General features: G+C 41.8%; 3 protein-coding genes across 3 annotated transcripts; 1 reads left to right on the forward strand and 2 right to left on the reverse strand.

Annotated features, from left to right (window-relative positions):
• Nucleotides 1-2,191: 2,191 nt before the first annotated feature.
• On the reverse strand, nucleotides 2,192-11,448 carry psmb5 (proteasome 20S subunit beta 5). The gene is made up of 3 exons (XM_079652415.1): nucleotides 11,193-11,448; nucleotides 8,821-9,127; nucleotides 2,192-2,849 (listed from the first exon to the last, which is right to left on the reverse strand). Exons 1-3 carry the CDS (start codon nucleotides 11,415-11,417, stop codon nucleotides 2,566-2,568), a joined length of 816 nt encoding a protein of 271 aa, XP_079508541.1. The 5' UTR covers nucleotides 11,418-11,448; the 3' UTR covers nucleotides 2,192-2,565.
• Nucleotides 11,449-12,305: 857 nt separating this feature from the next.
• Nucleotides 12,306-13,343, reverse strand: psmb11a (proteasome 20S subunit beta 11a; the record flags this gene model as incomplete). Its single annotated transcript, XM_079651012.1, has 1 exon — nucleotides 12,306-13,343. One exon carries the CDS (start codon nucleotides 13,341-13,343, stop codon nucleotides 12,306-12,308), a length of 1,038 nt encoding a protein of 345 aa, XP_079507138.1.
• A 983-nt stretch (nucleotides 13,344-14,326) lies between these two features.
• On the forward strand, nucleotides 14,327-26,056 carry prmt5 (protein arginine methyltransferase 5). Its single transcript, XM_079647729.1, has 16 exons — nucleotides 14,327-14,516; nucleotides 14,851-14,969; nucleotides 15,776-15,861; nucleotides 16,431-16,565; nucleotides 16,654-16,766; nucleotides 18,105-18,154; nucleotides 18,270-18,433; nucleotides 18,518-18,679; nucleotides 18,764-18,841; nucleotides 19,207-19,265; nucleotides 23,887-24,009; nucleotides 24,090-24,265; nucleotides 24,381-24,584; nucleotides 24,684-24,794; nucleotides 24,872-24,936; nucleotides 25,426-26,056. Exons 1-16 carry the CDS (start codon nucleotides 14,419-14,421, stop codon nucleotides 25,576-25,578), a joined length of 1,896 nt encoding a protein of 631 aa, XP_079503855.1. The 5' UTR covers nucleotides 14,327-14,418; the 3' UTR covers nucleotides 25,579-26,056.
• Nucleotides 26,057-27,547: the final 1,491 nt, after the last annotated feature.

A 27,547-nucleotide genomic window follows, 5' to 3' on the forward strand; every position in this document is an offset into this window, starting at 1 on the left:
AGGATTGTGGGATGTTTCCCTATAGTAAGCTGACAGGCTACAGCCCACATTGTGAACAATTACTATCTGATGCATAGTCCTCTCGCACTACATTTTTCATTGTTTGCTGTAAGTGTGTTCATGTCCTGAGAGTTTATTGTTTTATAATTATGTTCAAATCTTCAGTTAATTTATACTTTTGTCCTTGTGTTGTTCAAATCTTAATTTAATAAGTCAAAGAATGTTGAGATTTTTAGTTTGTTCATTCCTGTATTGGGTGTAATTTTCAATTAAATAGACAGAAGATAAAGTTGATAGTCAGTGCATGTTGATTTCTTGCAGTCCATTACAGTTCATTAACTTCAACAGGGTTTTCGAGGTTGGGTTTCATCGTGTCGTTTTGGGGGTGGACGCAAGGTTCTGACCCCACCAGTATCCAAGAATCCTGAATTGTCCCCACCAATAACTCAACACTTGTCACTCGCGCCTCCTCGAATTACTTGCGCGTGTAACAGGTAGGGCTTTAGCACTCTGCTGAGAAAGGCAGCAACCCGGCCGCTACAGCAAAAAAGCTAGTGCTCTGCCCGCGACAGTTCAAAATCTGCTTCGTAAAAGGTATATCCAAGCAGGGAACGATTGTATACTACAGAGCACATCAAAATGTAAGTGTCTGTCAACCTAATAGTGTGCTTGAGTAGACTATTTGTGTTGGAGATGGGATTACAGAGAGACAGGACAAGTAACAGCTTTTGTATGTTGAGTATCAGAAAACATTGTCACAAGAATAGGGGAAAATATGCCTAGCTAGTGCAACTCAAGGTTGTTTGGTAGACTATTGCATTGGTCCATTCATTGAAGATGAACGCAATGCGACATCCTGAACTGGTGCTGAACTGCTGATCCGAATGTATAGGTAAAAACCATATTATGCGTTTTCATCAATAAATAAATGGCCACATTTTTTTTAGCGTGCGCGCTAATGCGCACTCGCATGGATTGGGGGCCCACAAATAGATTCTTTCATGGGGCCCAGAATTTCCAGCTACGCCCCTGCCGGTGAGTACCGGCCCAATTCAAGCACTGGGTACAGGGAAGATATTATGGGTACATTTGACCTAGGCAACTGAGTCCATTATTTGTATGCTCCTCGCCTAGATGTATGTAACGGCTTTCATTGCCTGTTGGAAGGGTCCTCCTGACATTAATGTTATCAGTGAAACTATTTTACATATTGGGTGCACTGTAACTGATTTTGTTTAAGTTAGGCCTTTATGATGCTTAAAATATGTTTTGCTGCTACATTACATTGATTTGTGAAGTGCAAGTACTTCCACTTTTCCAAAAAGGGTGCGTCATCTATACACACTTTTAATGAGTAGCTACTTTATACAATCCCACATCAATCAATCAATCAATCCCTTTAACCCAGGAGGATGGTTAGTGGCTTAACTCTTGTAAAAATTCGTAATGCTTTAATCCACATTTGCTCCATTTCAGCATTCTGCCTCTATTGATGGTCCAATTCCCATCACTTAATTTACTAAGAGCAGCATCGCAGACGGGACCTGCTCATTTCCATTTATCGGCATCCCATTTCTATTCCATCTGCAAACTAGTCACCTGTGAAACTAGTTTTTAACCACGATTCGAAAAGTGCACTGGCTCCAAATGTCTACCCCATCCCCTTTATTAGTGTTTATTCCCAACCATAAAAACCGTTGGAGGGGCACACACTTCCAAGCGCGGGTCGTTACATAGTGAAACACCATGGCAGGGTGGCACACTACACTGAGCGTTGAGAAGCTAAGTGTGTCGGAGAGGAATTAAATAATACGTTTCCACTTCCAATTAAAAGACGTATTTTGTGCAACGTGAGAGGAACATTATCAATGAAGGGAAGAAAACAAACTGTTACAACTCAGGAGGCACAATTATTTAGGCTGGTGGTATGCAATTAAATAGTGCTATTGAGACAGTGCTACTCCCCGCTAATAACTGCAGAACATATAGATGAGAGAAAACAAGGATGTACTTCCCAATCTCAACATCTGGGGGAACAGAAGACTGAAATGTAAACAGAAATGGCGGGAAAATGACTACATCAAAGGAAGATGATGCAAAAAGAATACGTTTATGTTAGAAGTACATTCTGGGGATAACTATTTACCATCTTTAAACCTGCAAGGTAAAAAGACAAACAAAGAAAAGGCTCTTGGAAAAAAGAACATCACAGGTTTTATTGAGAAAGAAGATTCACAGGGTAGGATCCAAATTAAATGTACATATGTAGGGCAAGCACCACACTACTCCCACACTTTATTACAAGCACGTTTGAGTCATCGTTCTTCTTTGCTTCAGCACCTCAAATCATACCGAGTGCGGGGTGAGTGGAGCTTGCTGGCATTGTGAAAAATGTACAATATAAAGCTTGAAGCTAGCAACAAATGAAGAAAGGTCAAAGAAGTGGAAATCAATTGAGTCCTTTTTTATTCATGTGTCAACCCTATGGACATTTTGGAACAATTTAAACAGATACTAGAATAAACTCCGAACCCGACCTATTTTCTCTGCACTTTCTTGTCTGCACTATGCCTGACTTTTGTACTGCTGGTGCAGCATGAGGACGTCTTCCTGGGAGACCCTGGTCCATCCTTCGCTGTGGACGTGGTACAGGTTGACCTGCCCCCCGCTGTAGGCGTCACGGTACGTGGCCTGGTAGATGGCGCGGCGGCCGAGCTCGCATGCCTCCTCCACGGTAAGGTCCTGTCGCAGGCCACTATCGATCACGCCGTAAGCGTACATGGAGCCAGAGCCGACTGCAAAGAGGTCACCGCACACCCGGTTCCCCTCGGAGTCGACGTAGTACAGCCCTGGGGACGAAGAACAAAAAGGGAGGTGATGGAAAACTGCTGTAGGAGCCATGAATGAGTGTGAGGGGGTCGCTGTGTTTTTTGTTGACCGCAACTTCATCATAGCTGGATTATTCTGATTATCTGTTTGTGCACGTTATATTAATTTGATAATTTGTATTAATTAAGATCTTGTTCAAAGCTTTTTTGGATCTCAGCATATCATTTTTTTTTTTTTTTAATCTGAAGAAAAAAAGCTTCTCAGTCACTTTGTCTCCTGAAGTCAATACAGAAGGTGAGGGATGTGATGGAAAACTACCCTAAGGGCGATGTGTTCGGTACAAAAGTATCCTCCGTTCTCCGGACACACACACACACACACACATACACACACACCTCAAGAGAAAGAATATGAACAGCTGCAACCTCTCCAAGGGAAGTAAGGCTGGCAGATACAGTATGAACAGCTGCATCCTCTTCAAGTAAAATGAAGCCGGCCACGGAACCTGCTGACAAGGCGCGGTCCGCATCGCTGTGAGCCCTGGGGCCTTGCTCCGGGCTTTATTGATCTTTGCAAACACGCTAAAAATTAACTATCGACCGGCAACCTGAGCTGCACAGGTAACTGCACCTCGCACCTCAGGAGGGACAGAAAAGATAATAATACATTGTGCTCGCATCCTGCGGACATGAGATGGGTACAGCACATTCATATCCTTCTACACACACAGACATTTCCTTCACCTATGGCACTGGCACTCACCCCACACCAAACCAGACAAATGTGTAATTTAACGTGCACCGGAGACACACAATGCTCGGATGGACCTGTGAGGGACAGTTTGCTCCACGCCGCGCTTTGTGGACGCTTGCGAGACATTTTGTTCCGCGACATGACCCACTGGCTAGGCCTGATCCCAGAGTGACGTGGAACGGGTGACTAGCACCGGCCTGTGAGCTCGCCCACAGCCAGCCCACAGATGGTAAAAAGCGCTTCACAAAAGGGAAACCTGTGAAAATCATACTGGCACCGAGAAACGCAGGAACACATGCATACGAAATTGCTCAATATTCGCCGCTGTCGCTCATCTCGCACATTAAAAAACACTTCAAAATGCCCTCAGATGGCACATCCCCGCTTGCAGAGTTCCTCAGATAGACTTGCCTGTTAAGGGTAGAGAGCCACTTGCTTTTCTGAAGAGAGGGGGAAAAAAACTCAACATTGCTTTCAACTGGAAAATTGCAGCTTCCTCAGCCTGTCGTTAGCTTGCCATGATAATCATCCAGTGCCTGTCTATGCACGGGGGTAATTTGCCATTCTAAGACCTGTCTGTCTGTTTCTCTTGAAAACTGTAAAGGGAGCCGTTTGAAAACATAATAGGCAGGGATGAGAGGGTTTATAAAAGGCGGCCTCTTGTGTCAAGTGGCACGGTTGATGGAGGTGCGCGAGGACTCTTTAGGAGGTCCAAGTTTAGAAGCAGAGCGCCACCGAAAAACACTTCCCGCATCCATTCCTTTCCGAAACACACCTGGTTCTTTGTGTAGCCCAAAGCCAAACCGTTTAGCGGTTCCTGCATTGCAACACTGATGCATGAAGACGATGAGTGCTCAAAAAACAAAAGGGAAAAAAAGGGGCAGTATGAGGCCCACTTAGAACGGAAGCGGGAGGGGGAGGTGCTGCCTGGATGGTTTAGCATTGCAGCAGTGGCAGCCAAGAGAGACTCCTTCCACTCCGTCAGTCCACTGACAAATGCTTAAGGGGACTTTCTTTAACAGGGGCCGGTGCAACTGGCTGGACTGACAGCCTTTAGAAGTAGGCGAGGAGCAAAGTGCGATGGATGGGTGGCAACTAGCATCAAATGCCTGCTTCCCCTTTCCTACGCTTCACCACTGGATCAGGAGTTAAAAGAAAGCAACCGGGGGTATTACATGACGCTCTTTGGAGTGGCTGTAAAACTGACGGCCACTTGGGTCTACTCTGACGAGGTCTCATCTCACACTGCTTTGTTGTCATGGTGGCTGCATCCAATTGAATATCACCATATTGCAAACCCTTCATGGCCTTGTAGCGATGAAGGGGTTATAGAGGATTTGCTGTCAAAAGGTCTCTTTCCATCACCAACTCTACACTGATTACGATTGTCACAACATTTAATGTTATTACACAGATTATTATTTGACAAGCTCCTCAACACGGCTTTTATTCGATTTGTATGTACATGCGGCTTAAGACGCTCCATCATGGGAATAAGCGCTCTTGACAGAATTGTAGCAGGCTAATGAGCTTCCTCGTCTAATCGCGATTGATTTCATTTACATGACATTTACCTCTCAGTTCAATCACAAGGCATTGTTGGGGGCCATGGCGGCACTCCCACACCTTATTGAACGTACACAGGGATCATTATTTCCCCAATTGATTGACTGGGATTTAACTTGTGTCATCTACGTTTGTTGGCATACGGTCAGGCTGTTGATCACACAGGCCCCGTCTGCTTTCCACACAAATCTGGTATCGATGTCAGTGGGTGTGCTGCTATTATGCATGCGACCCAATTGTCGGAGGCTGAGACCCACGCTCTCGCCAGGACATACAGTCCCAGCATAATTGATTTCCTATTACTGTGTCACTCTGGCAGCCTCTTTAAACACACCTTCTGTGATGGCTTCACACTGTGTGGCATCCCAAATGCATGGCTCAAAAGTGCAAAGAGGAGCAGAGAGTTAAAAAGGCTGCAGTGCCATCTAGTGGGATAATCTGGGAATTACAGGCTCTACTTATACAAATCTAACAGCACATGTAACTGGAAAAAACTTGATAGTTCTGTACACAAGGGATCATTGCATTTTAATAGAAAATCATTTACTCATGAATTTGGGATAGAAAATAGTTTCATACAGAGATTAACTGATAAACTTGCACTGCAACAAAAGGACATACATAAAACTTTATTAAACAGCCAATCACACACATTCAATTCCTCCTGTCTAAGGAATAGTGCAGGTGTTTCATCACAAAAATCAACCACACTGGGCTTTTGAGTTGATTATGGTGCTCACTGCGGGAGCTGTAAATCTGAATTATATATAGATTATTACAAAATCAACTGAATAAAACGAAAACATATAAAAAAACTGACTACATGTAATTGCACATTTCATTAGGTTGGAGTTACAGCAGATCTTTAAGAGAGTGAATCATTTGTTAATTAAAACCAATTAGAATGATTAGGTTGATTGAGTCAATTGACTGACATTTTTCAATACCTGAGTATTGTTTAAGGAATTATTTTTTATTGAAAAATGGCAAACATTTGTTGTGAGGATTCTGTTTTTTGTCAATTGAAATGATAATGTTTAGATTTTTGGATTGTTGGTTAGAGACATTAAAGACGTCACGTTGGGCTCTTCGATATTAGGAAACTCAAGTTATTAGTTGAAATGAATACAATAAAAAATATATAATTGTATTGTAAAAGTTACATTTGGTTTTAAATCCTAAATTACAGTGTGAACCCTACCTGTAGCCTAAGTGAAATTCAAAAACTAATTAAATATAAAACAACAAAAAGATAATATTTATTTTGTTTGGAATACTGAGGCTCTCTCAAAAATATATTAGCAAACGGATTTTCTTTTATGTATCTTCTAGGGGTGTAACGGTATAAGTACTAGGCTTGGGCGGTATGACGGTATTACGGTATACCAGGGTATTTCGAAATCCCGCCGGTATGATTTTCAATACTGTGACGTCACAGACTGTGCGCCAAATCACAGATGCGTTTCATTCTATTACACTGACACGGAGTTTTGACAGGGACGACATTGGTTGTAATGCACAGCACGCGCCAGGAGAGGGCAGTCCGTCTTTCCCGCTCTCAGAGCTCAGCACAGAGCTGAGCTGAGCAAGATGGCGGCAGCATTTGCCGGCCCCGAACTCGGACAACTAGTAAAAAAAAAAATGCCTCTGCGCCTGTTTGGGACTATTTTGGGTTTACTCGTCACCAGTGACTTCATCCAGCACAACGAGAGACAGAGGCACTTCTTTGGGAATGTTTAAGACGGGGTGAGTGAGTGAGTGTTGACATTTTTAATCCTATGCAACTGGTTGATGGTTTTGTAGTCGAGGTCGGACGGTTTTAAAAACTAAAGCATTTACGTGCTAAACATTCACGCGAGTAATCCAATGAATCAAATGGAAATAAGGTTTTTAACACATGCACGGAATAATATTGCCAAACTAGTTAGTGAATATAGCAAACTTTATTCAATAAGTCAAGTATTTACTCCCGGAAAATGTTTATGTATGATGATATATTGTTAACTTAGCTCACTATGGAAACAACGTCGGACATCTACAAACGCGTCCTGTATCCGATCTCAAAATGTGCCATTTGCACAATGTGTCATGTTTGCAGCCCTTGTTTTGCACTTGCGCGCACGTCGCGGCACTTTGCGAGCGTCTACCGGCTCGGGCTGCATTTTACACCGAACATATAATATACTGTTCGAAACATCTATTTGCCGCAGAACGCCACCTCACTCAAGTCGACCCAAGTCATACCGTCAGTGGCGGCTGGTGGAAAATATTTTTGGTGGGGCTGTTGATATAGTGAGTAAAACTTTTTTTTTTGGGAGAAATGACTCCTTAAATTTGGACTGATACCGTCATATACCGTATACCACGGTATGATGTCAGCAAGGTATGACGGTATGAAAAAAAATTATACCGCCCATGCCTAATACATACCCTTCAGTTCGGTACACGTGTGTACCGAAGTGTACCGAACGAATATAACGTTAAACGTAGAAAATTGAGAACGTGAACAACTTTTTGGAAGTAATCTCCGCTGTTGCAGCATTCAGAGTAATTTGCTCACATTGGGTTCAACGCATCAGAGCGACCAAGTCATTTCATTGGACAAGAGGCATACTATGAGAGCTGGTCACAGGGATGCGTTCAAATGTTTGTTTGTAACCTTTATTTATCCAGATTGGTCCCATTGAGATCATAGATCTCTTTTTCAAGTGTGTAATTTGAGGAACTGTCGAAATGGCGAACGCAGATAAAGTTGAGCTCGAAAATCCTCCAGCATCATTGAAGTCTCCGGTTTGGGAACATTTTGGTTTCGCAGTTACGTACAAGGATGAAGACAGGTGGACCGAACCAAAGCTGTTTGTCGGCATTGTTCATCTAAAATTGGTTAGGCGGCTGGCAATACATCAAACTTGCACACTCATTTGAAAAGGCATCACCTGAACGTGAATATCACCGGTACCAAAAGAAAAAAGACTGAAGTGCAAACCCAACTCCCGCTAGCATTTAAGCCTCCACCACTCGCAAAAAGTTCAGACCAAGCCAAAGCTATTACAAACGCCAAATATCCTTATGTTGCCATGTTAGCAAAGCGCTACCTGGCTGTATCTGCTACCTCTGTCCCTAGCGAGAGGGTGTTCTCCACAGCAGGAGACATTGTTAGTGCCATCAGATCTGCCCTTTCGGCAAGCAATGTGGAGAAGTAAATTTTTCTTTAAAAAAAACATGAAAATACAATGACAAGCAAGTCATAATGTCAAACTGGCTGCTTAGGTACTGGTACAGTACAGTTCAAATACAAATTATTTCAGTTCATCGAAATGCTGCACCTTAAAGTTTATTTTATTATATTTTGTATTTATTTGAGTGAAACCGAGGTACGTACCGAACCAAAATGTTTGTAAACCATTACACCCCTAGTATCTTCATAGAAGGTTTGTAGACAGGTTAAGTATTTAAATGGCTTCCCTCCTCAATAGCAAACTAATAAACACCAAATCCGTAATGTTAACTTCGTGGACATACTATGCTATGACTTTTTCGAAAAGAAAAAAAAAGTATTTTTTTATTCATGATATTTTTAACCTACTATACTTTGTTTTTAGTAGAAATGTAATTTTGGTTAATATCCATAAGTGGGATATATGCACTTATATATATAGCACTTATATTTACCTGGTCCTCTCTTGTCCCAGCCGCACACCATGGTGCCCATGCTGAGGCCCATGCCCTTGTACTGGTACACCATGTTGGCGAGCAGCTTGGAGGCGGCTGCCACAGAGATGCGCTCCTTGTTGCGGAGCTCGTAGATTCGGCACTGGCGGGCCAGCAGGCGCTCCCAGAAGCTACAGTCTGCGGCTCCTCCAGCCATGGTGCCCAGCAGGTAGGGGTTGATCTCGATCACCTTCTTCACCGTCTGCGAGGCGATGTAGGCGCCCGCTGTGGCCCTGGAGTCCACCGCCACGATGACGCCATGCTGGAACTGAGAGCAAACAGCAGAGGGAACACATTAATGAAGCACAGCAGGAGGGGAACACACACATAGAGCAATCACTGATGGATCATTGTGTACTAGGGCTGGACGATATATCGTGTTGTCACGATAATCGTGATATGCGCATGCGCGATATTCACATCGCAGGACGTGCGACTTAAAAAAATACCAATTGTATAGCATGAAAGTTCAAGAAAGGATGGTTTGTAGAGGGAAAAAACTGTCTTTTCTTCAATTCCTGTATGTTTTCATATTGCAATAAATGCCCCACTCCTGAAGCCTCCATGTGTCATGAAAATGGTGGTGGCTGCTATCTAGTGACTAGATGAGACTACTTAACATCACACCAAACACAAGTCCACCTTTAACTGAGCGGTGGAGACATGACCTCCTGCAACTATGATGGAGTACATTTCAAGCCTAATGTTAGCTATTTCATTTGAGGTGAGGATTATCCTGCTGAACAAAACATCTAAGTATCATGAATGTGCACCACTCTATTAGCTTATTCCAGACAAAGCAGATATGTGATGCTGTTGTCAGAGATACAATATAAGGCTCTGCCAGAAAGTCACTGAATAAGATGGAAGACCTTTGCTCTCCCCTCTAAAATCCTCTAGCACTGAAGTGAAGACAACAGATTTGGGAAATGTCTCCCGGGGAGGTTTTCATCTACTGGCACTCAGGGATTAAGGGATAAAGTTGGCGTTATTTTATCTTTCCTTTTGATCAACAAATCCCCTGAAGAGACCAAAACCTACTGCAGGGAGTTGGTTCAGTATTTACAGTGCTCTGTTTGTGAGCCTGGCGGAGTGGAAAAAGCTGGCTGCTTTCCGTGCAATAAAAGTATATAATCACACAAATGCAGTATTATGTGTATAGTATCTTTGTGTTGTGGTCTTTATACCTTTTTGGCAACAATGGTGATTTGTGGGCAAAAAAGCAGCTCATATATTAGACTTTATCTTGTTAGTAGCATGAATTAATTATTGGTTCTGCCACTTTCACAGGACTTTTTGATGATGTTACAAAAATAATAGCTTCCAGCTATTCTTACAGTGGAAAGTAAACACATCTGGTATCACTTTAATTATCTTATAAAGCCTTCCTTAAGTATTCATAGAAATAGTGATTCTTTTCTCAAAAATTTTCATAAACCAAATATTGTTTAAACTTGCATCTTGAAGTTGGACTATTTCAAAAACATGCATTACTCCTCCAGTTGAATGTATGCCTTGTTCTGAAATCATACGGATATCACCTGGTATGAAGAATGATGGAAACTCAAAGTTGGGATATGGGTTGAAAAACTGCATTTACAGAATAGTCCATTCAATTTACAAATAATAAAAGTGAGAACATAATTGTGATAAAACATGTGGTATGCTTTTCTCTTTCCTGCGATAAAGGAATATGTTGCTGTAAAAATATGTAAAATACATATTACTAATAAATACGTTAATTACGTATATAAAATCGTTCGGTGCACAGTTAAATATCATGGAATATTAAGGTTGAAAACAAATGATTGACAGCTTTTTATTATATTTCGCAATACACAAAGAAAGCACAAAAACGTTGATAACCAATTTAAGGTCATATTTATGTTAAGAAATCTTACTGTATTTATCTAGTTGAACCAGACAGAAGCTATGTGTGGATGCTGCACAACAGTCATCTTGTTTCCCATGCATGCAGATGCAAATACAGCTAAATAGCTAGTCTTGTGAAACCTATAAAATAAATAACTGCCATGGGTACACACAAAAATGATAAATCTACGTATAGCTACTTGCTTTTGGAGCAAGAAAAGTCCAACAGAAATCATCACAAAGCTAACGTCATGTGAACATCTACAGTGAGATAGCGGTTTGTAGCCTTGCTAGCATGCTAACCGTCGGAGATGTGTGTGAGATTAGTGTTACGTTAACGCCCAATCATGATGTTTACACTTTGAATGACGTAACAAATGCTTATTTTGACAACTATACTATATGTTAGCGTTGTACCAGTACGATACCAGCCAACTACAATCAGCAACTAATTAACTTACTTTAAATGCTAAGGTGGTGGTTCCATGCAGGAACTCGATTTTCCTCTCGACGCCATCCTCGTCCACGGCACACAGCGGGTTTCTGACGGAGAAACTCAGACCGTCTCCCGGCGTAGCGTCAAATCCAAGACCGCTCTGTCCGGGTGCACAACCGAAACTATCAGGTTCACAATTATCAAAAGAAAATTTCGCACAATCACTGCTCAACACACTTGCAAGAGCCATCTTTGAAACTGTGTGATGAACCAGCAACTTCCGCCGGGTAACATTTATTAAGTCATGCTGAGGAAGTAACACAGCGCCCCCTGTATGTGTGGCGGGCTGTACCGATGTAGCCGACAGGTGACATAAAGATAATTAACTCAAACAACACACACATTAACAAAAAGAAACATTTCAAGGTTAAGCAATTTTATAATAGCAACTATGCTTGATTATATGAGTTAGGAACTAAATATATAGGTCAGAAAAGTAGAATAATTCCAGAAAAGGTGTCTGAAAACACATTTCTATACACTTTAGCCTTGGGCTGTGCAAAATATCGATATTATATCAATATCCTGATATGAGACTGAATATGTTCTTGCATAAGCATAGATTGTAATTTTGAAAGCTGCTTTAAAGTAAAGTGCGATCATTTTCAAAAATTACCAGACATGTAGCTTTCATATTATTTGACTTTAACAGGTTAAAGTCAAATAATAATATAATAATATTATTTAGTGAAAAAAAAAAGATATTTTATCTAAATACTCAATGTTCAAATATTGTGTGAAAGCTTCAATGGTCATGTCTACAATATCGTCACAATACCAATATCGAGGTAAGCTGTTCGGTCAAAAATGGTATTATGATATTGTTCTGAAATGTTGTGATATTGGATGTACATATACAACCCAGCCCTGCTTTAGCCCTCCTGAACACCCCATTGTTTTTGCTTCATCCCATACACTATCACAATAGTGATATCAAGGTAAGCTATTTGATCAAAAATATTGTGATATTGTTGGGTGATGTTGTGATACTGTCCTGAAATTTTGTGAAATTAGATTTTCTCATATAACTGCAGCCCTACATTAGCCTCCCATGACACACACCCCCCCTTGTTTTTCTTTATCCCAAAGCATCCAATGCAGTCTCTCTTTTTCTTTCCCCCACTGTCTTCGTTCTCCTCTCCATGTCTCTATAATATTCCTCTTTCAGCTCCTCTCTCTTTCTTCGGCTCCATCCCTGGGCTGTGACGTGGAACAGGTCCACGTTGTTTCCTGAGTAGGCATCCCTGTGAGTGGCTCTGAACACTGCTTCTCTTGCCAAGGAGACAGCCTCGTCTTTGCTCAGGTTCCACCTCAGCCTTCCATCCAGGACTCCATAAGCGTAGGGAGAGCCTGAGCCCACAGAAAAAACGTCCCCCTGCAATCGGGCACCATCGCTGCACACATAAATCAGCTTTGGGCCCCTGTTAGGGGATGAAGGATACGCGATTGCTGAAACATCTAGGCTACTAAAACCAGCAGAGGAGCTATTGTCAGTAATGAAGGATGAGTCAGTGTTACCTGCTTCTTTATCCCAGCCACACAGTGTAAGAGCCACACACACATCAGTCCCTTTAAAGGGGTGAAGCATGAATGAGAGGAGCTTGGCAGTGCCACATATCGAAAGGCAACGCCTGTGCCGGAGTTGGTAGAGTCTGATTTCTCTGGCCAGAATTCGCTCCCACAGCATGCAGTCTGCACCGCTCCCAGAGGAGGTGACTACTAAATGGGAGTGAATAGGGGTAATTTTGTGAACAGCTGGACACGCAACCAATCCCCCGGCACTGGCACGTGTGTCTGCAGCTGCGATGACCCCACCTTGGAAGATGAAACCCAAGGTTGTTGTTCCATGAGACAGAGGGAAAGGCCTGCGGACCGTCAATGAATGTTTGGATGGTGAAAAATGGGATGTAGATCTGTGGTTGAAAGGGGAAGAGTTTGGCAAAGATGGTAAAAAGAATTGCAGCGGGATCCCACTGTCTCTCCCAGATTTCTTCAGTCCCCTAAATTCTGTGCTATAACAGTCGAAAGAGATGGCTGTGTCCTCAAAATGAGAGGCAGGAAAGCACTTGCGATGCAAAGGAGTGTCTTGGAAACCACAGATGTCTTCCAATGCCATAGCTTAAAAATTAGGAAAATACAGATAGATTTCTTGATAGGTTAATCCGATTGTCTTTCCCAGAGACAGGCGGGCAAAATTATTATTTACAAAAAGATTAAAGCAGAGTCCATCTATAAAAAAAACTGGTCAAACAACATCAGAAACCTTTTTGTTTTTGTAATGTATCCCACCTAAACTCACTCTCATCTAACGCAAAGTCTGAAAGACCTTGGTTTTTCCCTCTTTATAGACCTCCCAAATATGACACCTTGCTCAAAAACACGTTAGGCCTATCTTCAAAAACATTGGAGTTGACATAAGTGATATTTTATCCCACCATGATGTGAAAGTAATATCCAGGGAAGCCTTTTTCTGCACACCTTATACGTTTTGCAGAATAACAGTCATCTTGTTAGTTGTGTGTGCAAGTTCGGACATATCTCTTTCATCATTTTCAGTTTGCAGTTTAAAAAAAGGCACCAACCACCAGCATCAGCAAAATCTTCTGAAAAAGCCTGCTTTTTATACTGCGACCTGTGGAGTCTAAAATATTGCCCTATGCTCAACCTGCTTTGCCTGAGGGCCACTTTTCCAGGGCCCGGTTAAAAGTCTATTTTGATGCTTTTTGAAAATATATTTGCTATGGGCCTACTGAAGCAATTTATGAAATTGAATATCCTCTCGCTAAAAATACAACGTTTGTTATTTAGAGGATAGGTATATGCCTAATTCAGCTTATAATATCAATCTGACAAAATATTGTATTATTACTAAATGTGACAGTTACTATATTTAACTGTATTAGAAAACAAAATACGAGCAGGATATTTCTGTAGAAAGACAAGTAATAAATGGACACAGGCTTTGACATGAAAACAGCAACAGTTAAGTTCAGGGTTCATAAACTATAGAGCAGTTATCGCGATCTTTTACGAGAAATGTAACTGTCCTACGTGCACAGCCATTTTGGGTATACATCCATCTTGCTACCCAATGAGTATTTACGTCTGTGCAGATCCAAGATGGCGTCAGTTTCCTCGTAAGATAGAACAACTAGGGGGCCCCAGCAAAATCCTTTCACTCTGCGAATACCATGGCGTGTGGCAGTACCGGGAGCAGGGTGTCCTGCGGGAGAGATTTGAATTGTGTGCCGGAGGTAGCTGACACCTTAGCTGCGGTTGCCAAACTAGGGTAAGGACAATGCTGTGCTTTGCAAATCATTTTTAAGTGCAAGTTAGCTTTAGTGGAGTGACCTGTGGTCTGCTGGCACTATGCCGTGCACGGGTATGCTAGCATCATGCCTATGCGTGATGCTTGCTAAGCTAGCCGGTGAATTACCAACACGTGCCCAATCACAATGATGCTTCATATTGTTGGGAAGTGTTTATAATATTCATATAGGCCTGCCTTATAGTATTGTGTGAGCTGGCTGGAGGATATGTGACTAAACTGTTTAGCATATCACCTCTACTTGTAGTTATAAAGCATACCGATGTTAAAACGCTGTTCTTTCTTTGCTGCGCAGGTTTGACTTCCTGTGCATGCCCCTGTTCCACTCGAGGTTCAAGAGAGAGTTTGAGTTGGAGCCCGCTAAAACCCGATCCGGTGCCCATACCCGGTCTGACCTGCTGCTGTGTGGCAGAGGTTATTAATTCTTCCTTCTCATTTTCTATAACTCCATGCGTGATTAGTCATTTACCTATTCTACACGCTTTACAAATAACATAAATACTGTACACCACTGTATGCTGTGCGAGGCCGATGATGGATTGGGATTTCTTTTGGAAAATAAGAACACAAAGCTGGGTGTTTCAAACAAACACGCCTCCTAAAGTCATAGATAGTCTTTAAAACAAGTGTGAAAACCTATATTACAATAAAGAGACAAAATCCTATATTGCTACTGCAACTACTTTCACATTGTATGGGAAGTGAAAACCAATGGAGGAATTTTGAACGTTCTTTGTCTAAATACATGTTGCAGACCCTTAAGGTTTCTTGAATGAAAAGAAGAAAAACTTTCCCACTCAAAAAAGTCATAGCTTGAACATGTATTTGGAATAGATGTATAATATTTTAAAAAGTCAACAAATGTATTTCGTTTATTAAATCCATGACATGACCTGGGAGATCTTGGTTTTTCTCCATGCAATGTCAGAGCTAGACATTATAATTATTTTTCCTTAATTATCTTAATCTAATGGTTCATAAAGCAGACCAAGTATTGAAGACAATCACGGTAGATCACAGTTGTATGACATAAAATAAGCCAAGATGCAATAATGAATAAAAAGTAACATTAGTAAATTTTTCATCTGTTACTTTGCTTTTATATATATTTTATTTAATAATGTTATTATTGAGATATTGTTTGAGTCAAGTGATTCATAAGAAACTCTAATCAGTTTTCAGTTGATGCTATGTTAAACTTTCCATTTTGCTTTATCTAGATTGGAATACTCTTATTGTTGGAAAGCTCTCTCAATGGATCGATCCAGATGCAGAAGTCGAGGCTGAGCGCAGAAACTCAGAAGCTGTAAGTTCCTTATCTTGGTCCATTTCTGTAATGTATATGTGGATTTTTAATAGAGCTGTATGATTTTGAAAGAAATAACTGATTGGGAATGTTCTGACTATTATTGCAATTGCAGTAAATGCTACAGCACCACAACACTTTATACAGAATCATATTTTCACCTAGAAATATTGAGACTGTGATAACATTTCGAATGGCAGCCATAAGGTTGATAGTTAAAAAGGATTCTTTGACCTCAAGCTTTATTTATATATATATATATATATATCCTTTATTTAACCAGGTAAAAGACTCATCGAGATTAAAATCTCTTTTCCAAGAGTGACCTGGCCAAGAAGGGCAGCATGAACAAAGTTACAAGATTTTCTATTAGTGAACTTATCTTGTCCAGTCTTTCCTCTCAACCCCGTTTTGCTCTTGTCATGAAATGTCTTTTAGCTTTGTTTTTATCCAAAGCAACTTGCATACAATTCAAAGTATTTTGCATATTGACAGTCAATGTCCATTTCCCCCTGAGCCACAAATGCCCCCGTCATGCTCTCATCCTTCTTCCCCTGTGTTTCTCTCAGGCTCTGACACAGGAGTTAAACTTCTCCGCCTACCTGGGTCTGCCTGTCTTCATGCTCCACCTGAAGGGCCCTCACTGTGCCAATCTAGCCCGCCTGCTGCTAAACCACATCCACACTGGACACCACACCTCAAATGTAAGGCAGCATTAAACATCTCGACACCCACATTTAGATTTCTTAAAAGCTAAATTCATCTTCTAACTGTTGTACTCCTCTGATGTAGTTCTGGATACGTGTCCCGCTGATGGCGCCAGAGGACACGCGGGAGGACGTGATTGAGAACGAACCGGGCCCTTGCGTCGATGACACGGGTGTCGACGAGAAGACCTGGGGCTGGTGAGTTTCACACCCACTCTCTCAGCATCTGTCTGCAATCTCAAATAGCCGCTATTGATTTCCTTCTTGAAATCGTGACTAGGCCTGTCGCGATAATCGATAAATTGACTTATCGTACGATAAATAAAAATGGACTCGATAACTTTTCTGAGCTCGATAAATTGTCGTTTACATAAAGATGTGACCAGCATTTTAGCCTGGAGCGCTGTGGCTGCCAGGCGCGCTGTGAGGGGCGGGGCTGACACACAGCCAGGTCAGGACACTCCGCGTGCACGTGCAGCAGCGTAGCAGCCAAATTAATAATATAGCGACAAGCGGGAGACAACGTGTGACTTACTCGCGGGGAATTTAAAGTGAAATGGAATTGGTTACAAAACCTGACTACACATCTCGATTCTCCGGTGTGGCAGTATTTTGGATTCAAACCAAATCAACGAGGCGAACCTACGGACTTGAATGAGCCGGGCGGTGTGTCGCATTGGTTTAAAAAAGGTAGCGACAAAAGCAGGCAATACCACGCATTTTAAACCACCTAAAACACAACCACTCCATTCCGTTTTCCCAGCTGGGAGCAAACACGGCAGCTGGAGATGGAGAGCCCCCGCCCGACAATGCAAACATGTTGGTGTTCCTTGCTCGAAAACTTAGAAAAACAGATTTGGATATGGCCTGTTGAGGCATCTGGGTCTTTGACAGTGGACTGTACACTTGACTGTTGTTTTAAGGAGGTTTTTTTTGCTTGTGAGATAATGTGTGCTCATATTTATTTATTTATTTATTTATAAAGCTCTCTCTCTCATATATATATATATATATATATATATATATATATATATATATATATATATATATATATATATATATATATATATATATATATATACATACATACATACATACATACATATATATCTATATCTATATCTATATATCTATATCTATATCTATATATATATCTATATATATATATATATAAAAGAGAGAGAGAGAGAGAGCTCTGTTTTCCAGCCTGACTATTTAATTTATTGTTTTGGTTGTGTGTGATTTAATTAATTTTTTATAATTTAATTAATTTGTTTTATTTATGAATTTATATATTTTAATATTATTTCACATTTCATTTGCAATGTTGAATGTTCAATAAAAAGTTATGTTTGAAAGGATGTACTAGAATTATTATTGTATATTATCATTATGTCTAAAATGGTCTTAAAACGGTGCCGACAATATTATCGTTTATCGCAATAATTTCCAGAAAAATTTATCGTCCAACACAATTCATTATCGTGACAGGCCTAATCGTGACTCATTTTGTTTACTCGCCTCTGCTCCCTTTAGGTGGCACTCATTTAGAACCCTTTGTGATTACAACAAGAGGATCTGTCTCGGTAAGAGCGCACAATGTGAAGTACCAGCTTGGGGCAAAGTCAGTGCATTTAAGAAATAATTATGATCGTGTCTGCTACTGAAATCTACTCCCCTCTTTTTTTGGTATTCCTGAAGCTATTGAAGTCGGAGCAGACATGCCGTCAGAAGCTGTGATCGATAAGTGGCTCGGGGAACCAATCAAAGCGGCCATTCTCCCCACCAGCATCTTCCTAACCAATAAGAAGGGCTTCCCTGTTCTGTCGAAAGCCCATCAGCGGATAATCTTCAGTCTTTTCAAGGTATAACAACACAGATTCAAGCGGAATTAATCAAAAGAGAAATTGGGAAGTGTTATAATAAAACAAAATCTATTTTTTTCTTAGTTGGAGGCCCAGTTTGTGTTCACCGGCACCAGCCGCCACACTGAGAAGGACTTCCGCTCCTACCTGCAGTACCTGGAATACCTCAACCAGAACCGTCCTGCCCCTAATTCATATGAACTCTTTGCCAAAGGCTATGAAGACTACCTGCAGTCCCCCCTCCAGGTAAGGAAATGCTCATCTCATTGAAAAATTGTTATTTTTTAACCCTTGATGATATACACTAACAGTGTTTGTTTCTCTCTGTAGCCACTCATGGACAACCTGGAGTCTCAGACATATGAGGTGTTTGAGAAGGATCCTATTAAATACTCTCAGTACCAACAGGTAGGACCTTAAAGTCAGCCATTCAAATCACACGCACTTTACTTTGTATATGTAATTTGGCAACATAATCTACGCTCTTGGTTTGTAAAAACTCATTTTTGGTAGCAAGCTTATTGTGTAGCATTGGATTGATAACATACTTAAGAAACAGTCTAGATGGTGGCACTGTTATAATAGTTAATTTAACCATTCTTAAACTAATTGAATGTCCTATCCAGTCAATGTTTGCATTTGTAAGTGAAGGAAGAGCTTATATGACAATGTTTCTCTTGTGTAGAATTTTCACACCACTGACATTTCTTTGTTTGTGTGACGTTATGCTCAGACGAGACCCACAACATGTGGTTTTTTCCTTGTGTCTACAGGCTGTATATAAGTGTCTGCTTGACAGAGTTCCAGAGGAGCAGAAAGACACAAACGTTCAGTGAGTATCTGTACCAAAACAAACAATTAGAATATAGTAATTTGATTGTCAAATTGCTGCTATTGTTACATTTGCAACCAATAGACTCTCCCACTGAAAAGCGTTGGGCTTTAAATGGGTCTAAAAATGTTGAAATTGGTTTGAAAGAAAGCCAAACACTGGACACTTGATATACCGAATTTGACCACTAGGTGTCACGCTAGGCTTAGCAGTCAGCATGACTTTTTTCCCATGTTGCCTTGTCTGTTTTCTTGGAATGTTCCATGATGGTGGCAAGCACGGACACACCTGTCCAGCGCTTTTTAGTTTAAGTTCTGTAAGACTAACTCAACCATATCTGGTCGTGTCATTCAAATAAAAATATTAACTTTCTGAAAAACAAACACAATCTACGCATCTTATGAACTCTACTGAAATGTCATCTCTTTCATGTTGACAACCACTTCAGCTCGGCTGTAAATTGCAGCCTGACGCTAGCCGTTCCGGTTATCCATTTACCGACAAAATTCCATGTTATTTTTATCATATCATATTGCGTTGTTAGGACGGTTTGCGTTGTTAGGGCGGTGACGCTGCTGACACAGGTTTCTGAAGTAGCTAAAAAAAAAATATTTGCCAGGACATGTCTGCAAAGAGCAATCTACATTTATGCTTAAACTTGCTTGAAAATTATAATTAAAAAAAGTGAATATAGGATTTGATATGTTTTACGAGACATAAGGGCAGGAATTCAGAGGGAAAGGAGCAATTTTGAGCTCTGCTCTTAAAAACGGCTTTTTTTTAAGGTCATATGTCAAACAAGTCATATTACATCACAAAGGGTAAACATCTCCGCTCTCTGACCGCGGGTATAGTTAGTAGTTGCGTTTTAGTGAGCTGGTATTTTTCGGTAGTTTTACATTGTATTTCACCATTTGTAATCATGGTGCAGTATTGTGTTTGTGCAGGTTGCACAAATACCAGCCTGTCAGGACATCGAGTCCACAGTTTCCCTCACGGGTAGGGATGGGTACCGAGAACAGGTACTAAGTCAATACCGGTACCTGATTGGACGGTATCGGTATACCGTTAAGCCGCTGGACAAACGGTGCTGCTATCGGTATATCTGTTACGTCTACTTCCTTAGTTTAACTTTAAACCATTCTGATTGGTTGGGAACCCTCATCCTGTGTGATGTATCCGGTTTGAGACCCCTCTGATTGGCCACTGTAAATGCCACTCCTCATTTCTCTCAACAGCGCTCTTATTATTGTTGTGAGACTCCTGCAGGCATGGCGGACAGAGCGAAGCGATCGAAGGTCTGGATGCACTTTTAAAAAATGGGGTGACACAAGCAACTTAATGAAGCATTTGCAAACGAGACACTCATTGAATCTTAAACGGTGCTAGCGATACTGCTAGTGCTAATAGTGCTAGCGGGCTTCAGCCGCGCCGTGTGTAAATGTGACCTGAGCGAAGGCTCGCAGGCAGGTTAGCTGCTGCGCACGGGTAATATGTTTTGTTTACCTGGGTGCAGTCTTGCAGGCACATGGCCTTGTCTTTTTTTAGTTTATTAACACCGAATTATTGAAAAGTATCGATAAGAGTATCGAAAAATACCGATACCGATAAGCAGTAACGGTATCGATAAAATCCTAACGATACCCATCCCTACTCACGGGAAAAGGACCGGAGCTAGCGTTCGTTCCTGGGTGCGTTGTGCATCCACCTCCCTGCAGCACATACTCTCCACAGCTTTATCAGGAAACTGTATTACATCTCTCTCCCCCCCTTCGCTGCTCTCTCTCTCTCTCTCCCCTCCGGTACACGGCACCGTAAGACGTAGTGTGGAGTTGCATTAGGTAACGCTGTGGTGGCTGTACTGCTCCAGCCGTCTCCTTTGTGTTTGTTTCCCCCTGTCTGTGTTGTTTGTGTGTGCGTGGTGGCTGTCACTCCTGGCTCCCGGCTCAACCTCCACTCACCTGCTGCAATCAGCTGTGCACCCTCCCCGACTACACGCCTGCTTTCCATCAAGCCATTTGCAACGGCATATCAACGAAGGCTCCACAACCTTTCTCCGCCAGATCGTCAAGTATCAGCCGTATCTCGCGTCTCCCCTCTGGTCAGAGTCCTGGGTCGGGTATCCGCGGGTACCCGATGGGTGACCCGCGAAAAAGGTGATTTGCGGGTGGTATTTTTTCAAACACTTTTTTCCGGGTTCGGTTCTGGGTAAAACAAAGATGATGCGGGTCGGGTTGCGGGTGTTGCATAATAAATATATTTAAATAATAATAATTTAGTTTAATGTTGAAATCCTCAGACCTCTCCCCCGCGGGACCGAGCATAATCATAACCTCTGCAGCGCATCTATCTGCTGCTGAGCGCGCCACATTCTGAATGGCTGAGGTGAAGCTCTCTAGTGGAGAATACAGCATTTTCAATAACTTCCTCAAGAGCGAAATCCAACGTCTGGGAGGCTTTTGGTGTCATCCTAGATGCAGAAAATAACCAACATCCCAGGCTTTTTGAGCCAAATATGCAACTGCGTGTGTTAATAATTGCACGTTTTCACTGCTTATATATATATATATATATATATATGCGGGTTTGGGTCAGGTTGCGGATCTTGTGCCGTCGGGTTGCGGAACTAATTGGCAATATATGCGGGTAGCGGGGCGGGTTCGGCATTGCACGTCGCGGGAGCGGGTCTTGAAAATCAGACCCGTGCAGGACTCTGCCTCTGGTACACAGCACCGTAGTGTGGAGTTGCATTAGGTAACGCGAGATACGGCTGATACTTGCGCATTAGTTTCTGTTATGGATCAGTATCAACAGTCCTGCCAGTAACGTTACTATATTATCAATGCTACTTTAGTTATAGCCTGATATATGATAGCTAGGGATGGATACCGAGAACCGGTACTAAGTCAATACCGGTACCTGATTGGACGGTATCGGTATACCGTTAAGCGGCTGGACAAACGCTGCTGCTATCGGTATATCTGTTACGTCTACTTCCTTAGTTTAACTTTAAACCATTCTGGTTGGTTGGGAACCCTCATCCCGTGTGATGTATCCGGTTTGAGACCCCTCTCGTTGGCCACTGTAAATGCCACTCCTCATCTCTCTCAACAGCGCTCTTATTATTGTTGTGAGACTCCCGCAGGCATGGCGGACAGGGCGAAGCGATCCAAGGTCTGGGTGCACTTTAAAAAAATGTATTGGCGATAGTGCAAGGTGCAATCTATGTACTCAATTAGTTGCTTGTAAAGGGGGTGACACAAGCAACTTAATGAAGCATTTGCAACCGAGACACTCATTGAATCTAAAACGGTGCAGCAATACTGCTAGTGCTAATAGTGCTAGCGGGCTTCAGCCGCGCTGTGTGTAAATGTGACCTGAGCGAGGGCTCGCAGGCAGGTTAGCTGCTGCGCACGGGTAATATGTTTTGTTTACCTGGGTGCAGTCTTGCAGGCACATCGCCTTGTCTTTTTTTAGTTTATTAACACCAAATTATTGAAAAGTATCGACAAGAGTATCGAAAACTACCGATACCGATAAGCGGTATCGATAAAATCCTAACGATACCCAGATAGCTAACTTCACAATGTTGTGATGTGACGTTAGCTAACATTCTGTAGCTAACGCCGGTCACTCACCAAGATAGCTGCCCAGTTCTCCACTGGTTCTCCTCACACCACAGCTCAATTTCTCTCCGATGGCCGTTATTTCTTCTAATCCTTGGCTGCTCCTGGTCTCTTGGACGCCTAGCAGGCTCATAATTATAAGGTTGTGGTCCGTCATATGCATTCGAATATTCATGTTCAACTTCTTCTGTGTCTTCTGTGTCGAAACTAGCATTGGGATCCATGTTTATTAATACGTTACACCGGCCGCTCTCCCCCTTGTTTCCCCCATGTTACGTCACACGCGGGAGGTCACGTGCCGAGGCTTTTTTATGCGGAAGTGAACATTTCTTACAAAAACGACGCCAGATGTCACTGTAGTGTACATTTCTGTATATTTTTTTGAAAATCTAGTGTATTCATCATTTTCCTACACATTTATTCACAGGTGTCTTTAACCCGGAAGTTGCTCTTTAAAGGTCCCATGTCATGCTTTTCCGGTTATTACCCCTCATGTGTTTTTTTTTTAGCTTTTTCTGCATGTAAACAGTCTGCAGAGTCACAAACCCTCAAAGTACACCCTGTAGCGAGTAAAACTCTAACACAGACGTGTCTATGCTGCCCCAGAACGCCTCGTTGGAGATTTTCTTTTTCCATTTTTTTTCTTCCTGAATATAGTGACGTGACCATACCCATGTCCAAATGGACCAATCCGTGGAGCTCCTCACACACACTCAGCCTTATATTTTCTCAGCTGCGCTACTCCGGAGTTTCGCTGGCACACACCTTATCTTTTATCGGCCTCGGCTCTGTGGATCTCCACTCACGTGTGTGTGCTCAGGCTGAGTTCCGCTCAGACCATTTAATGCTTGCACATTGGACTGCACCAGAAATGGAATTAGACCCAATTCTACTTTCTTATTCCTACTGTATTTGAACAGGGTTACATACTCATAGTGATATAAGTCATGAATAAGGAATTTCAGCAACCTCAAAATTATGTGTCTTTGTCACAGGGTGCTGATGGTGCTGGGAGCAGGTAGGGGTCCCCTGGTCAACGCGTCCCTGCGTGCTGCCAGACAGGCAGACAGGAAGCTGAAGATTTACGCCGTGGAGAAAAATCCCAACGCTGTAATCACGTGAGTGGAATATATGTCAAAGCACATGAAGCAGGTATCGATTCCATGCACAAACATTTAAACTGCTCATACCTGTTCAGGCTGGAGAATTGGCGCTTTGAGGAGTGGGGTGATCAGGTGACGGTGGTGTCATGTGACATGCGGGAGTGGTCAGCACCTGAGAAAGCCGACATCATCGTCAGCGAGCTGCTGGGATCATTTGGGGACAACGAACTTTCCCCTGAGTGCTTGGACGGAGCGCAGCACTTCCTCAAAGGTACTTCAATGTTTTGGTTTAAGTGAATAAGGCTTGATACTTTGAAGTTGCTTTGGATTAAAGCTTCAGCTAAATGACATATAGTGTAATGATGGGGTGATGATTTCTCTCTCAGATGGCGGAGTGAGCATCCCCTGCTCCTATACGTCCTTCCTGGCTCCCCTGTCCTCCTCAAAGCTTTACAACGAAGTACGGGGGTGCCGGGAGCGCGACAAGGACCCAGAGTGCCACTTTGAGACGCCCTACGTCGTGCGCCTCCACAACTTCCACCAGCTGGCTGAGCCCAAACCGTGCTTCACCTTCAGACACCCCACAAAAGGTAAACGTTTCAAGAAACAAGCTACTTTTGTTAAAGTCTTTTTTTTTTACATTTGTTTTGAAATGTGCTGACCTCCCTCTTTTGTTTCTTCTTTTTCAGATATGAACAATAACCGGTATCAGTGCCTCAGATTCTCTGCGGGATGTAACACGGTGCTCCATGGCTTTGCGGGCTACTTTGAGACCACACTGTACAAAGATGTCACACTCAGTAAGTCATCTTTTACAAAGAATAAGTGATGTCATGATGGTATCAAAAAATATTGATGTTTATATTGTTTGTGGCAGGCATAAATCCACAGACGCACTCAGCTGGAATGTTCTCCTGGTTCCCCATCTTCTTCCCCCTCAAAGTAAGTTATACCATAAATTAGGAAAATGGTTTGCTCTTCTACATTTGCATTTGTACACATTAAAGAGTACATTATGCACAGACTGCGCTGCTGGCTTCCTCCAAGTTACAGTAAAACAAACTGGTGGTGTAACCAATGGCCATTTACAATTATTAATACTATTAGCATTAGTCTATATTTTGGTTGAAACTAAGCCAGGACAAAAAAGAAAAACATAAATAATAATAAAAATATATATAAATAAAATCGAATTTTAAAAAATATAATTTTCGATTATGGAGACTGTAATGAATAATCGCTGGCATGCCTAGTGCTAACCAATAGAAGCGCGATGTGTCATAGTCACTATTTTACAGAAGTAAGCGAAGGATTTTAGTATTTTAGCCTTGACATGCACAAAAACCTAAATAACACACTACATCAATGGGAAAACCAAGGAAGAAGACCATAATAGGGCACATTTAATTCTCTTTTTCTTTCCTCCAATAGCAACCCATCACCGTATCCCGAGATGAAGATATCGCGGTGCGATTCTGGCGCTGCAACAACGGGAAGAAAGTGTGGTACGAATGGGCCGTGACCGAGCCCTCCTGCTCCGCCATCCACAATCCAGCAGGGCGCTCTTACACCATTGGCCTGTGAAGAGAACAAATTTGCACACACATCTCTATAAAACTTGGTGGCAGTTAATGTTGAGGTGTCATGGCTCATTTTTTTTTACCCGCACAGTTAAAAACCTGGACTTAAAAAAAACCTTAAGTGTGTTCTGGGTTTTAGAATTACCCGCGATAAGCACTTTTTGAGCCGGTCTGTTTCAGCGGGCATGGACTATAATGGATTATCACAAGTGTGTTGTCGCCACCTCGACACCAGTTGTTTTTTTTAAAAGCCGTTTTCCCCTCCTTCAAACATAAAAACTCAATCCAACCGAACCTTTGCCTTATCAAACACGCATTCCACACCGATACCTACATACTGATGAAACACACTTCTAAAAACAGAAGGTTATGCTATTCAGGTCACATATACCATATTGTTTCGGGGGGCTGTCAATTCATAAATCTGTTATTTTTCTTTCTGTATCTTCGAACCGTGTCAATAAAAACAACACTGCAATGTTCTCCATATGCTCCGCTCTTTGTTTGGTACCAGCTAGTTCTCAAGATTGCAATTCAAACCATTGTTAAAGTTTGTTTTAAATGTAGAATGAAAGCGAAAGCACAGTTGAGTTTATTTAGCTTAGGAGGTAAGCTAGCACGTAACTATGTGAGTTGTCCAGTAGATGTCACCCCTAGAGAAAAACTACCAGAGCGCAACTAGTTGATATTGGTAGCATTCTTAGCTAGCCATAACTTAATTGTTGTAAACCAATAGAGGTACAAATGGCAGATATACTTTTGTAATTTACTTTCCCATGAGCGGAACGACATTATTTCTGAGCCCTGATCCTCATGAGCAAAGTCGAGCATTTACAGACCTGTCAGATGCAACACATCTTCAGTTCTTAAATTGACAATTATTGGGGGTATACAAGGCATTTTTGCACAAGTGCACCTGTCAATATAAATGCTACAAAATAACCTAAATATACTTGTCAATCACAGCTGAAGGCAATCCAATTCAGTATGAGGATATCTTGAACCTGACAAACTCCACCTCCTGATATCCATACATTATGTACTTGAGCATAACAATAACTGGGAGTCAGACTGTGGCCCCTCATACACAGCCTGTCTGTTCTTATCATGTTGCATACACTCGTTTGTACATATCTTCCAGTTGCTTAACAGACACACACAAACACAACTGGCGACAGTGGCGTGCACAGACATTTATATGGGCAGGTGCTCAAGAGGAAAAAAAAGGGCACCTTCTGAGTCGTCGTGGCGGTCAAAAATTGTGCGCTCTGAAATTGTGCGCGAAAATATGCCGGATAATGGCGGATTTATTAGTTTCTTTTCGGTTTTTGGTTACTTTATTTCGGTTTTAGGGTCAGGTTAGGGTTATGTTATTTAATTCTTATTTTTGCCTGATTTTACTGATTCAATATCAAAAAATGAATTATTTTAACATTTATTTTTATTATTCTAAATGACTTAGAGGGGTCCAATGCTTAAGTGAGCATTGATTGATTGACTAAATACTTTATTAACAAGTGACTTTTAAGACCTTTTTAATACCTCAGAAATAAATCAAATGAAATGAAAAAATTGCATTACTGCATCAAAAGTAATCAACAAACTACTATAAAAACTGGTCAAACATTGGCCAAATTGTCAAATAATATAAGAAAGCCATCTCCAAGCTCACAACGCCTCGCATTGCGTGGCATTGTGAGCTTGTAGACCAGGTATTTTCAAAAGTGCACAACGAGATTAAATGGACGGATGCAAGAAAATAAGTGAAGTTATAGTTTAGTATGGCATCTGATTTAGGGGATTAAACAATACACTCGTATTTGTTACCTGGTGGTTACTTACTTGGTCGTCACTAGGGCACTTTTAATCGTGTTGCTGCGTGCTGTTGCACCAAACACCCGCCGTGGCCTGTCTGACTGAGTGACTGACAGTATACTCTGCGTGCTGCGCGTTCACGTTGAGAGCAGGGAAGG

The sequence above is a fragment of the Notothenia rossii genome (assembly GCF_949606895.1).
Source record: "Notothenia rossii genome assembly, chromosome: 9".
NCBI classification, from domain to species: domain Eukaryota; kingdom Metazoa; phylum Chordata; class Actinopteri; order Perciformes; family Nototheniidae; genus Notothenia; species Notothenia rossii.